General features: G+C 41.4%; 1 protein-coding gene across 1 annotated transcript in view; it reads right to left on the bottom strand.

Moving 5' to 3' along the window:
- The window catches only part of PLXNB2 (plexin B2), an 80536-nt gene that overhangs the window by 34676 nt on the left and 30573 nt on the right, over window positions 1-15287 (bottom strand). Inside the window, exons 13-14 of the mRNA XM_009818002.2 lie at window positions 14910-15058; window positions 11856-11964 (exon numbers count right to left, since the gene is read on the bottom strand). Of these exons, the coding sequence (XP_009816304.2) occupies window positions 11856-11964; window positions 14910-15058 (258 nt within the window). The remainder of the gene's footprint in view (window positions 1-11855; window positions 11965-14909; window positions 15059-15287) is intronic.

Here is a 15287-nt window from a genome sequence, read left to right on the forward strand (position 1 = left end):
CCACGCACGCTGCATGAGGTGGGTTACCAGCCGGCTCCAGGCGAGTGTTGCTTGCTGACTCCACGGCCTGGCCGTGCCTGCGGGGCACGGGCTGCTGGGATGGCGGCTGCAGCAGCCCTCGCACCAGGGCGAGAGCTGTTGTGCATGCAGGTAGCAGGGTGGTCCCACGCAGCCGGCTGCCACGTGCACCACCAAAGAAAGGATGCCAGGTCTCCAAGCGTGTGGCAGGGGCATTGCTACGAGGGACCCTGCATTTGCTAAAGCACACCAGATCAACAGCTTAGGGAGGCTATGAGTAGGTAATGCCTTTTCTGATGTATAGCTGTGCTTCTTCATCCATATTCAAATACAAGCTTTCCTTAAATGAGCCAAATAAGTAATAAGCTTATTTCCCAACCTCATGTATATTTGTAAATGACATCTGCTCTCCTCCTCCTCTTGCATAATCTTGCTAAAATGGTTGACTGATAATAAAGTCCAGGCTTGGGGCTATTCCATATGAAGTTTATGCAAATAAAGGAAGAGCAAAGAAGTTTGAAAACTTCCCTTGCTGATGAAAGTTTCCCTGATCGCCATCTCACCGCACTGATCTCCCACTCTAAGGAGGAAAAGCCCTGCTCAGAAACAGAGAGCAACAAGCCCACACCTTACTAGTCATGCAGCAAAAAACTTTCCCCCGTGTCGTTTTGCTCAGGCACAGACTGCCATCTGTGACAGCTTACAGCTACAAAACCGAGGGCCCACGAATGGCAGGGAGGAGAGGGACTGATGTACCGCAGTTCGGTTCAAAGCTCAGTGAGCCATCGACAGGTTTTTAACAAGCAGTAGGAATCTGTAAAAATGCATCCAGTTGACCTCATGGTTACTTTACAAATTTGTTTTATTGAAGCACAGATATTATAGAAACACAGAGAACTCGTACTTGCTGTGCTTGTTTTATACTTTCATGTCTGAGCAACCTCCCTCCAAAGGAATGCATCATCGTTCAGCACACTTCACAAATCCACAATGACAACTGTAATTTGCTCTCAAGTCATTGAGCTTTAGGAATATGCTTTAACACTAATTAGGTGTCAATTGCTTTTCTTCCCTGAGAGAAATCTGTTTGTAAACCCTTCACTCCTCAAGATGTACGTCGCTGCAGCATATGACTGCTCTCAGGCGCTAACTTTTGCTTTCGTTTTAATTTAATACATCACTTGGGTTACAAGATTTTATGTAGGGAAGTGACTCAAAGTCATTTTAAAGCATTTTTTAAGCAAAAAGGAGCCTTGATTCAATATAACAGAGTTGACTAAAACTTGCTCACTTAGGTCTATACAACCCTCTCTGTGCATACTCCTTTTTGGATTTAATAATTGCTTGCTGATTTGAGCTAAACTGAAATAAGTCATGCCAGGTTAAATAAAAAGTTTGAGGGGGTTGTTTTTAAAAATCACACTTGAAGTTCAAATTAACACAAGTCTAGACATGCACTTCACAGAAAAACTAATTTGTGCTTTTTTGTAACACAATTTGTTGCAAAAAAATTACGATAAAAATTGTGTAAAAAATACACAGTCAATAAATAGTTTATGAAAATGTATCAAATACTTCATGTAACCTTGCCACATGGACAGAAAGCCATACCTTTTAGTAACTTCAAATTAAATCTTAATTGGTCTAAACTGTTAAGCATGCTGAACCTCTGTATCATCCGCAGTAAAAATCCACAGCAATGATTATCTGCATAACATGCCTGAGATAGCTTTCAGGTGAAAGTGTGCCCCAAGAACACTAAAGAATCAGTATGGACAAATTTGTCATCCCTGAACCTCAGAAAAACTATTTAAAACTCATAGCCTTTTCCCATACCCAGCCTCTAAGGACAGACTTAGGAAGGAAAGGAACAAGAAACCACTTAAAGCCAAGCCTTTAAGCAGAGACTTAGGAAGGAAAGGAACAAGAAAAGGTTTCCGAAGCATCACACACTACTGTTCTCTGTAACCTCAGCATAAAAAATGAAAGTAAACTTCCTAAGAACTTCTGCTAGACAGCCATATTCCTTTCTTCCTGCAAAAATGTGAAATAATTGCCCTGTTAAAGCTCTGCTGGGTTATCTGATGGGTAACTTTGGCAGGGTGTCAGCTGGCTCTGTTGCTAACAACCAGTAAATATTGAGTGAGCCTTGAACTTGAAGCAGAACCATCCAGCACCATTTTCTGTGGGGGAACTTTTAGTGGTGGCCTACATTTGCCAGGAATAGGGATGTATAGGTAACCAAATCGCAAAGTTATGTCTGAATAACACAGCCGCAAGGAGGAAGCAAAACAAGTATCTGTTCCGTTTTCCCCAGAAACTGTTTTTCTTCTTAGCAAGACTCCAACTCTGCTGGAAGTTAAAGCCCAGCTACGCCGGACGGGAGAAGATGCCACCCACACCTCACCCTATCCACAGCACAGCAGCACCACGGTGTAGGCACATCTCAGCTGCACTTCAGGCTGAATGGAAAACCGAAGCCACTCTGGGAGCTAACACAGGTAGCAGCCAAGGAGGAGGTGGAATAGTTATGTTTAACCCTTATCTTCTCTTTAATCGCTGATCTTGCAGCAGTTCCTCAAAGGACTATTTTAAAACAGCTTAATTCAATGTATTCATATTTAACGCATTTAAAGTAATTTTGCAAATACCAAGAGCTCTCCAGAGACCAAATAACGTGGACGCCTCATAAAGATGATCTAATGAGGAGAAGCTGAACCGTGCTCTGTGTGCAGAGGAATTCTTCAGCATGACTGCTAAGACAAAGCATCACATAGTAATACTTTGTTACTGTAAACTTGTCAGGAAAATGATTTGATTAATTTTAACTTGCTATTTTCTGTTTTACATTTCCCCCCTTTCCCTTCCTCTTAAGGACCTGCCAGAAAAAATAAGTAGTTAAAACAAATTATCACTAATTTAAACAACTTTTATAACCATTTTGTTGCAAAAACAATGCGCTATGAGCAAGTTTTAGTGTTCTTCTCAAATATTTATGGGTGGCTCAAAGAGCAAAGCTACATCGGCCCACCTGGCGGTCTTCTTAAGAGTACCAATAAAGAAAAAAAAATTTGGGTCATCCAAATGCTCAACCAGAAAGCATTTTTCAAAAATCCAATTAGGTAGATAGGATCAGCAGGAGAGTGATATTTTGCTGAATGCCAAGATAATGTGAAAAAGTACCATCAGTGGTGGTACACGCCTTCAAGAAGAATCGTGTTACCTAAGGAGAAGGTAGCCCCTTCCCGCGGCTGACGTGGCACTTGCCAGTGGGACAGAGAGGTGCAGACCCTTGGAAGCTGCCAGGTCTAGCCTTATCTTACAGTCTTATCTTACGCAGTCTAGCAAAGCTGCACCTAAGCCACAGTTCTACGTTGCTTACCGCAGCCCTGCATGAGATTCCTTCTTGCAGAGGAAAACAAGGGGCAAAGGGTAAATCCTTCACTGCAAACCTTGTTTGAGGGGTAGTAAAAATGCTGCCTTTACCAAGAGGCAACCCCCTTGAATTTAGACTCAACCCCGAACAATACTGAATGTTCAACCATTACAAACACCACTGATAAACCTAGGACCTCAAGTGCTGCGAGATCAGTGATGCCACCTTTTCCAAATCCCCTGAAGGATTTCTTCTCTCCTTGTTTCTGCCCTTTTCTCATTTCAGTCTCTGAATCAGAAGTATGCCTGTGGTCATAATAAATATCCCACTTTCATTTTCAGCCTTCTGCACCTCAGGATCTTTGCTGGCTCAGTCAGAAGGTGCCTGGGGGAAGTCACACTTTCTATAACATCACAGCGCAGTGCACCATTATAACATCACACTGCAGTGCTCAGTGCAATTATGATGTTAAGCAGAACATTTGATTATGTGTCCTATATGGAATTTGCAGCAGTCTTGTAATAATTCTTCTGGAAAACGTCAGCCCTTCTGAGGACTTGGCAATACTTCATTTCTCATGAACACAGTAAAATTTAAACAACCCTCCAAACACTAATTTAACCCTTGTTTTATAATTCCTTAAAGTGTAGAAAGTCATAATTCATACGTATTTCAGTCTTTTTCTTATTTTGACTGAAATGGAGGAATGTTCTTTCAGGTCTATACTCCTCCTTTTGTCACCGGGAAAATATTATTCATGTCTTCCAGGTAGTTTAATGTTTGAGCATAACTATTTTCTGCAATAACAGGTTACCTAGTTATGTGGGTTTTTTGACAGTGTAGTTTAAAAAAGCCTGTTCCAACGTCTGTCAGTTGTTCAGTGGCCTGTTTCTTGCCGAGTCTGGTAAGTCATCTCCCAGCAGGGGGAATTCCCACTGCCGGGACTCCCCACCGCCTTACGGTCTCACGATCATGCCCTGTGTTTGCAGGAAGTGGATTTGCAGTTTTGGTAAAACATACGCACATCCACAGCTACGCTATTCAGAATACAATACAATAGAATAGTTCAGTTCAAGGGACCTACAACGATCATATAGTACAACTTGTCAACAGGTGTCACTTGCTCCCTACTGCATGGTTTATCCTGAAGAAATAATTTGATCTTGACAGGATTTCTTGCTTGTAGGTCTGAGCAGATTGTAGCTTGTGAGTCATGGGAAATTTGAGCATTTTACATATCTCACATACAAACCTTCCTTAAATCCTACTTAGGTGTAACAATGTTGAGCTAGACATCTCAAAGTCCACCTGCAACCCAACTTTTTCATGTTGTACCAGGCTGCTGGGTTAGTACTCCTAAACTGAGAAGCAGCTTTCCCAGCGCTTTGATACCCATTAGGCAGCTTAGCTGGAAGGATAACAGGTTACCTCTTCTGTTTTGTGACTACGGTTGGTGCCCATCCCATTGATAGGGTTTACCTGAAAGCAGTGGTTATCTGCTCCAATTTGAAAATGCAATGAGACAATGGCAATTTCTGAGTCCTTGTACATTGCTTATGGTATGTAACATAGTGCTAGTTTGTTTGGTAGCAAATTCATTTATTCTCTTTGTAATACCAATGAATTCCCCTACGTGGCATTCACATTCCTGTGTGCCACTGCCTTATCTTTGCATCAGGGACTAACCTGAGCTTCACAAACTGTATTTTTTGGTTTTGTCTCACAGTAATGTCATAGTCTTGCAACAGTATGTCCTCCGAGGCATTCTGTGCTTCATCAGCACAGAGGTACCGGGAAAAAGAAAAGTACTGGCAAACCAGCTTGCACGGGCCCAAGTCTGTATATGACTTCACACCCAGGCCATTTTCCAGTGTCCTGTTTTCTCCATCCCAGCCAGAAGTCTTTCCTTTGCTTGCTCTGTTTGTATCATTTGCCTCGTACTTACAAATCTGTTCACAGAAATGCTGATATATTTTGCATTGTAGTTTCATGCTTTCTGTGTGCTAGAGGGTAAATTATCTCCATGTCTTTCTCACTTATAATCACATTTAGATGTGAACTTTCTTATTAGCAAGGTACATGACTGCTGCTCTTACATAGCTACCGTAGACCCTCTGAGCATTCGCATTTCAGCTCTTACATTTTTCCATCCTGTTTATTAATCTAGAATGAACTTTTTAATCTTCAATATTTTATGCTTGCAGTTAGTCTTTTTGCACAGTTAGGAAGGTGATCTCTTACTTCTTCAGGTTTCTGATTACAGTTTTAGTAAAATATACCTTTTACAGGCTGAAAATGCCTTCAGAGAGCTCTCAGCATTTTAGATCTCTGTGGTCTGCTGGTGTCAAATCAAAGCACAGCTTTTACCTGGCTAACACTGGGATTACTGCTATTGGCCTTTTTTTATCCAGCTTCTTTGTAATTTTCCCATTAAAGGTATGCAGATGCAAAAGAGAACCATTCCCCCAGCCTCTTTTTCACTCACCTAGCTTGCATTTGGGATCTGATCTGCCAGGCTGATTAATTTTCTTTTTCACTCGGTTTGTTTGCTATGCAGCTTTCCTGGTTTACACTGTCATGTCCAGCCAACGTACTTCTGGTCCCTTGAACAGTATTCAAGAACAAAAGGAGTGCACTCTGCTTTTCCACTTGCCTGTCACCAAGCACATCCTCAACTTTTTATATTCCTGGGCATGACTCTGTAAATAGGGATACTATCTACTGTAATACTCATCTGTGGCAGGCAGTTTCTAGCCCAAGAACTACACCACCGAGATAAAAGTGGTTACCCTTTATCCTTCACTAATGCGGAAAAATCAAAGAGCAAAACAACCAGCCACCAAGGAAGCTACTGGTGGATCATAAGAAGGGCCAGAAATTCAGGAACAGTTGGAAGTCAACAGAGGAGGGGAGCCTAATGGAGATGCAAAGAAACCTTGGCATGAAGTCTATGCTTCAGAGGGGGATGCTGGAGAAAACACAGCCGTGCCAGACCACGAGCAGAGAGACAACTGGGGAGAGAAAAGAGGATGGTGGCAGAGTATATCCCCGTGATGCTATGAGAGATGCCAGCTGTAGCACAAGGGGAAGCCAGCAACAGATGGATGTGTTCAAACGGACATGATGGGCAGCAAATGGCAAAGCCACCTAAGCTCCCTTCTGCCACCGCCTGTAGGTAGTGACCTCCGGTTGGGGGTTTGCCTTTGATGCAAATGCACATCTTTGCAAGTAGGAATGGGCTCTTGTGCTTCCACACAAGCAGAGCACAGGGATGCTGTCAAGGACCTGATGACAGTGCACACACATGTGGATAAGATTTTCACAAATGTACAGAGCACATTATTGCTCTGCATTTATCTCATCCATCCTTTCCTCCACAAGTAACCTTTCCCCTTCCCTGTCCTGGTCCCAGCTGCAATAAGTCCTGGCTCTTGAAGCAGGTCTGTAGAACAAATTTGTTACCAAAATTATCTGCTCCACACCGAAACCCAAATTATTCTGCCCACCCTTGCACATAATGCACACAAAAATTAAAAGCATTAAAGGCATAGCCCACGAAGTGCTGTAGACACCGGCCACCTTCTTGGAGGTCAAAATGTCATTTCATGGACTATAAAGGTAACAGCAGGAGCTAAACTGAGCTTCTGAACGGGACACGCAAGTCATTAGGAACTGCTCTTTCCCCCTCCACTTCCCTCCTTTCTCAGACTCAAGGGAGCCTGCTTCTTGTTTCTTCAGACAAGCCACCCACTCACAGGATATTCAGCCAGAGAATTTCCATTGCGCACTCTTGGCAGCCTGGTGTTCACCGCAGTGCCTGACCTGACCCACCAGCTCGCCTCATCACAGCATCCACAACACAAGCCAGACTTCAGTTCTTGGGTTATTTCTGCAACAGCAGAGAAGTGAGCTGATTCCTGCCTTTCTGGGGCTGCTTTGCCCAAACCTCACACCATGTGAGCTGATCAAACACTTCCAGCCACTGCAGGTGCCCAGGCAGAGCATTTGCCTGGCAATGCACATTGTGCGCTGTCTGCTGTGCATGGGATGCTTATGCAAAGGGTTGGTATTTTAAACAACTAATTTTTTGGACCGCAGGCAGCATCTTTTTATCGTGAGGCAGACACCACATGATTTTCTCAAAAGACCGCAGAGCCTTGCTGACAGGTTTGATGGAGAAATGGAAGCATGCGTGACTGGAAAGTCTGCATTATCATACTGCCAATGTTCACTGGCAGCTTTCAAGCAGAACCACAAGCACTGGATGGTGGGACATGTATTTAAGTGCATAGCTCAGATGATAGAGAATTAAGTCTAATAATATCCACATGAGGAAAGACCAACTTCGCTAAAACTCTCAGCTACTCACGAATTCTCCCAGCCCCTGTGCAGGCTGACACACAAACAAGATGCGCTCCAGGACTCAAGAATAAAATAAGATCCTCTGGAAGCCATTCCAGACTGCTGCGGATGTGTGGTTTATCAGCATCAATCGTAATGGCAAAAAGCATGTTAATACCCCCCTGCAAAACCCCACCCAAAACCCGCAACTACAGTGTAAAATGCATGTGTTGAGGTAAAGACTCAAGGAGAAAGATCAAGGAGTGAGCTAAAACCCTCCACAAAAGCCTTGTGGCACTAATGGCACTGCACTGGTGAGAGGTCCCAAGGCAATTGCTTCAGACATCAAGAAGGAAAGCAGAGGGTGGATGGAGGTGAGAGGAAACTGCCAAGTTGGGAGTAGATTAAGGTGGAGGAGTGCACCTTGTTAAATGCAACTGTGCTGCTCAGGTTCACGTTCAAACTTCCAGTATGGTGAACAGCCATGTTCACGTTCATTTTCAGATCAGACTCTTAATTGATCCCCCTTCTTCCTCTTTGTGGTTATTAATCTCATCTTGTTTAGGTAAATAGACTTGATTTACTAAAAGTCATTATTTCCAAGCCAGTCCCTAAACTAATTTCAGCACCTCAGAAATGTATCACACTTTTGCAAAGTTCTACCTCTAATTTCACCATCTTACATTCATTTGAGCTTTCCGAAACCATATAGTCTTTTTAACCTGCTCAGCCTAAAACTCAGAGAATTGCTCTTGCAAGCAGATGCTGGAGATCCCAAAACCAGCTGCAAGCTCTCATTCTGGAGGCACAAGACTGAAGACGAGGTATTCTGAGAAAGGAATCACACTTGTATGGGATCAGCAATTCTGGGCCATATACCTAGGAAAAGCTTAACTCCTTCCTTTGATACTGCTTCTCACTGTCATAGTAACAAGCAAATCAGGTAAAGTTAACAACAAATGAAAAAGCAGGACTGGCCTTTAGCCGTGTTACTGCTCCACCTGCTTAGAGACCAGCCAAGCTGTCAGTGCTCCAGATGTACCGCATAGCTGGATATTAAAGTTTAGCATCACTTCATTTCTATTTCACTAAATAGGAGGATGGTTATTGCCTGATCCTGCTTATAGTGAAACAACAGAAATGTCAGTAGAGGAGGACTGCGTTACCAGAATTTAATTTCACTGGACTGGCTGGATTTGAACAGCACTCAGGTTGGATAGAGAAATTGTGATAGGTAAGAAGAAATAGAGCTTCCTTCCCCTGTTATGCAGCAAATATAGATGAGGTGTTTACTGCATAGCCACAGACTCTTGTGGACCAGGGCATTTTAGTTCAGAAAGAATTTTAAATTGAAACCATGGCTTCCCTTGTAACTGGATTTTTGACCCATTTAATGGAGGTCTCATGTGTTCCTCGGCTCAGAAATGCACTGTGCTGGCAGATGCGGCAGAAGCACAAGTCTGAGCCCCAAGTTGTGCTGACTATTGTTCCTCATCAATCCAGCTTTAAAAATGCATCTCATTGTTTAGGCAGGGTATTAACAAGAGCCAAATGTAGTAGTACTTACAGAATCATAGAATGGTTTGGGTTGGAAGGGACCTTTAAAAATCATCTAGTCCAAGACCCTTGCCATGGGCAGGGACATCTTTCACTAGATCAGGTTGCTCAAATCCCCACCTAACCTGACCTTGAACACTTCCAGGGATGGGGCAGCCACAACTTCTCTGGGCAACCTGCTCCGGTGTCTCATCACCCTCATCACAAAAAAAGTCTCCCTTATATTCGATCTACTTGATATCTGACTACGTGCTTTTCGTGGTAGATACTAGTCACATGTATGAGGCTGAGACTGTGGGGAGTATGGTGACACCTCCGGTGTACATAGACAAACCGGGCTGAGCGGCTGCATTGTCTCCTTGTGCGCTGCTTGTGCACTTCTGCCCTGTGCCATCTCACACCGCAGTTAGAGCGGTCACTGCTAAAGCTGAAGCCATTGTGCTTCGGGTGATCTGAGCACACACTAAAAACAGTGATAATTACCAGCAGGAGGTTAGCCACACAATGTGCCAAAGAAAGGGGGAAATACATAATAGAAAATTTATTTTAGGAAGGCTCTTGGAAAGAAGAGTATTTTCTTTCCTTTGTATATACTGAATACAAGGTTTTAAACAAAGCACAGATTTCGCATGTCTGCTGAAAGAAGTCACCAAAGAACTGCCTGAAAACAGCAGCGAAACAAGATTGTAGCTTTTAAGACAACATCAACTGACATGATTGTCTGCTCCCATCGTCTGTTCTCATGCCAAAAGTGCTTGTGCCACACTTGTAGATGTGTGCGTGAATGCGATGCCCCTGTACTGACTTTAATCCTACTGCAGTCCACAGTTGGCGTCATTTTCTCGTGGAACAAAGAGAAATGAAACTAGAAACCAATTTCACCAGTTTTAAGGCATGAACAGTATTACTTGCTATTGCTTTTTGTAAATAGAGTCCCCTTGGAAAGATTTTTGCAGTAAACAAAAATGCTCTTTATCGGCGGTTAGCTTAGGTATCTGATATTTCAGTAACCTCAATGCAGGCAGAGACTGGCCCAAAGGTAGTCTTGGGCTTGCAGGAAAACCTCCACCTGGATGACGCCTGTGCACAGTGGCTTCTCCTAGCACCTCACCGATGGGTGATCAAGAATCTTTCCCTTAAGTAGCCAAAAGTGGTGGCTGCTTATCTCGCCTCCCAGATGGGCTGAGCAGGGAATCACACCAGAACAAGTTCACAGACAGGCTTCAAAGCCTACATGGGGGCTTCAGATTACATTTCAACACACTCCATAACTTCTTCATGTGGTTTTCATGCAAACCATGGGAGAATCTTTACACAGAGGAGAAGCATAGGAGAACTGGTGTAAAACATAACCCACACCATGGGTTCATGTCAAAATCTCATCTCATGTAGGGTTTACTGTCATAGCCTCTGTCCTAGAGACCACAAACACATAAACAAGGGAGATTATGTTCTTCTCTGGATAAGACAAATGAGATCAGCGAAGAAAGACTTAATTATAACCCACATTTCCACAAAGGAATAGAGGACATTTTCAAGCAGAAAGAGTGTTTTTGCAGAGATATCATTAGAAGAGGAGGTATTTGCTTGGAAATTATGGAAAAAACACTTCTAGCCTGTTTTGCGAAAACAAGAACATCCTCTTCTCAGGTGAATGCCATTCTTGACTTATTCCACCTCTTACTGCTGACTCCTTTCCTTCTCACAGGATATCAAGAATTAATGAGACAGAAGTCTAAATAAGGGAGAAGATAAAAGCCTAACCAACTCTTTATGTTTTATAGATTTACAATTTATAGGTGTAATTTTAAGTATCAATATGAGGACAGAGATTATTTAAACCTCTCAGCTATCCCAGGCTCTTGCAGATTTTGAAGACCTCGTAGATACGGATAAAGCTACTTGCTGCTAAAACCACAGGCTAGGCCAGCTGTAACCTAGGGACACATTTAGGGTAAAGCAATTAAGACACAAACAAAATTCTCCTTCATAGTGACACTGAAAACAAAGCATATGTGTAATATGAACACACATGACACTGTCTGTGGCTCTGCATGCCATATTTTTGAATTAAATAAATTATTAAAAAATTAATTTACCTTCATTACTTATTCTTCAGCTGCTCTGCACCCATTCTTGTAATTAAGAACATTGGCTAGACTAAACACAGTGATTAAAATAGTGCACCAACTGTGCATCTAAAGAATACCTAATGTTTTGCAGTGCTGATTTTTTTATATTCAATAGTGACGCTTAAGAGATATCGTGTCACTATTAAATAAGTTTATTTCAGTTTCTTTTCTACCGCATCTTTTTAACTTGAATTGCAGACAACATCATCCTATTTTGAGACTCTGGATCTGTTGATCAGAATAGATTTTTGGTACACCCTTTGTATAAAGAAATGCTCGAGGTAAGTGTTTTCTAACATACTTGAATGCCAGTGCTATTGGTGAAATAAAGTTTGTAAGGCAAACAAAAGCAACTCTGTGCTTAACAGGTAAATTTCTAACTTAAGTCATGCACAAGGTATAAAACAGGTCTCTGAAAAAAATGCACTTACCTGGTATGTAAACAGCACTTCACTTGATGATTTACCTAATTTTCCGTTGATGTTAACTTCAATTTGACCTTGTTTTGGTTCATTCATTGGTCCAACTTGACATACAATCCTAGCAAGAAAGAATGTAAATTTATCTGTTAGAAGTAACAGCTGCAATACCAATGCAATGTATGTGAGCTACCACACACACTGGCAGCAAAAGCACTAACTTCACTTTATCCTACACAATGTACTTGAACGCTGCCTCACATTCCCAGCAAAAACACCCAAGAATAGTTTAATCTCCTATCTAAGGGTAGGTAAAACTGAAACCTGAGCACTGTACACAGCAACTACTTAGCAGTCAGTTAGTAGAAGTGCCTTGTACAGAAGGCAAATTCAGCCCAGAAGTCAGAGATGAACCTCTTCAACCCTACACAAGGTTTTCACTGGACCTGCTGATGTTAAAAAAAACAAAGGACCCCCCACCCCGCCTTGATGTAAGAATCAGATCGTCAGCTATCTTACAACTTTGTGTGTTTTAGCTGCTCATACTTGTGTTGTGCATCCTGCTTTCACCTTTAAACTAGTGTATTTTCACACCTACAATCAAAATCCCTTTAGAATTACTGTTCTCTGAAAACAGAGATAACCCACGCAAAATCAGAGGTCAAGGAACACTGGGTGAGAAAACACTGCCTTAACTAACACTGCTGCTGAGTGATAGCACAGATGTTTAAATTTTTATTTCAAACAGGTGATCCACAGAATATAAGCATGAAAATGCAGTAAGGATTCGACACGCTTGAAAACTGGGACAAATGCTTAATGGAGAGCTGATAATACAGTTAGATAAGGAGGTATACAATGTTTGCAGCCTGCACAGGCAGTTTCATATAGGACACACCCTGAGGATCACTGCTCATTTCCTTCACTCTTTCCCTCTGGGATTAATGCTATTCTTCCTTAAGCAGTGCACGAGTGATTAAAAAAAATTTTCAAATAGAAAAAAAAAAACAACAATCCCAAATTACTGCGTATAACGTACTTAAATCGGGACTTATAATAAAAGGATTGTCAAGTCCCTCTGCAGATCACTCCAGACTTTTCTGCCTGGGTACTGGCAGATGGACAAAATTCTCTAAATTCTTGCATGTCCTGGCATGTGTACGGCTGCTTGAGTCTGTTCCTCATCATGTCTCTACTGTATTCTTGGAAGTTGTATCTTCTTGTCAGGCAGAAACAGGAAACGGTGCCTTTGGAGGAATTTCTACCATATGTCAAGCTAGGGAAAGCAGTCGGGGGCCAGGGCCGGGGATGAGTGTGTGAGGGAAATGCCGTAGTGTGGTTAGCAGAGATTTTAATTGAGGAAAGTTCCTCTCCACCATTGGCATTGTCTCCCTTCCCCCACGTTACAAATGGAAAACTACAAAGAATGAGAACAGAACTTCTCAAAGGCCAACAATTAAATCACCGCAGAGCCAGAAAGCAGCCTTAAGTGCCTTAAATTTCACTGCTCTCCTGCCTGTGGGAGCAACTGTCTCCTAAAAATGACTAGCTTTTTACCACAGAAGAATAGGGGAGCAAGACTAGGCACTTTTTAAAAAATGTATTTATTACATTAGATTAAAAAAGGTAATAATAAAAAAAAAAGAAAAGACCAAGATAAAGACAGAAAATTACAGATACCTATTTGGAGATTTTGAATAACTTCTTTTTCAAGGCTTCCGTAGTGGAGAACATGCTTCAAAATCCCCTAATTTGTTGATAAATGACATTATGCAAGTTGCATTTGTTCTCACCCATTACCACACTGGCAGAGCTTAGGAAACCAGTAATGTTGCTATGATACAAGGAACCAGTCATCTCAGTTCTGGCTCCTTTCCATGTATTTAAAAATATCAAAAAGCTTTAGAAAAAGCCAAGAGGCTGGGGAAATTCTTGTAAGGCTACGCTGCAATTCAGTGCAGCTTTTGCAAACACTGAAAATAGGGAATGGGAAAAGATGACTGTGAAACAGTTAGGAATTTTGTGGATGGTGATGCACATGTAAATGCATGAGTGATGGCGATGGATTTGGGAAGCAGTAAGAGATATACAGCCATATATACATTCTTAAGTCCTAGGGGCCTGGGAAGCTTCCAAATGCCTGATCCACAAACTGAGTAAAGCTAAACATTTTTCAAAAGCTAAAAAATCACTTCCGTATCTTCAAAATCCCTTTCAAAACACGCCACAGAAATAGCAAAATGTTACTATATTACACTTTAAATTAACTGGAGGGAAAAAAAGCCAAGGTTTTAATTGTAGCTTTAAATATCAAAAGTGAATGAAAGAAAAATCACACTGCTTAAAATATGTCATTACTCTTAATATTACTACTGAACTTTCATGCTATGCTTTTTATTAGCTAGTATCAAAAGAGTATTTCCTTCTTGAAATTAGATGCTTGATATAATCTGTAGTAAACACCTAGAAGAATTTAGGCACTTTGTTTTAATTTTTGGCACTGCTTAAGAGTGTGACAAGTAATCCGCAAAACATCTACCGACTTGCTTAGGCAATTCAACATCCATGGACTTGCTCCCTCTGTGATGAAACTTATTCATCTAAACCTAAACCAAAACTCCAGGCTCCCTCCCCGCCCCCAGGAAAGAAACTTTGTGGCTGGACTAAAACAAGAAGATCTAAGCTTCCTCTTGCTTTGCCTACTTTCCCATAAATCTTGTATGATTGGCTGCACTGTGGTTCAGATTTAGCAAAGATTTTAATGACTAGATCCACACTTACAATGCCTTTAATTTAAAAACAGATAGTCTTGAGATATCTGCAGTAATAGTTTATGAAAGCTTTTCAAACAGTAGTACGCTATTGTAAATTCGTTGCTGTATTACAGTCTATAATAATTTTAAATAAAGACTCAGACATAGTACTATGAAATATTGCAGGTATATTTGCTCTAGTTCTTTCTTCTATTGATAATCTTTTGTAACCACAGGAAGATCATCTCCTCCTGAAAATGCACAGAAGTTCCTTTTTTCTTCTAAAATCTTGTGAAAAATATCAAGCAATTACCTTGTGGAAACAGAGTAGAATTCCTCTTTGAAAAGACATTCCTTGTCTGCCACCGTTATATTTTTTACATCTTCTGCTTTTATTCCCAAATTAGATCCCATTATGGTCAAAAGAATTCCACCACTTAGTGGTCCAGTTTTTGGCTCAATCTGTTTTTGCATGAGGGAAAGTAAAAAAAATAAAAATAAATAAATAAAAAAAATTAAATACTGCAGTGACCAGATTGCTCTTCCATATTATTTAAAGCTATTTTGAGTTACCCGTATTTGAAATGCAAAAGATGTTTCTTGTAGGACCCCCACAAAAACATGCTATGTAACTTTTTAATGTTCATTAATCATTTGCTAGCTCAAAACCAGTATTCATCAGCTGCAGATT

This window comes from Gavia stellata, chromosome 4 (genome assembly GCF_030936135.1).
Source record: "Gavia stellata isolate bGavSte3 chromosome 4, bGavSte3.hap2, whole genome shotgun sequence".
NCBI classification, from domain to species: domain Eukaryota; kingdom Metazoa; phylum Chordata; class Aves; order Gaviiformes; family Gaviidae; genus Gavia; species Gavia stellata.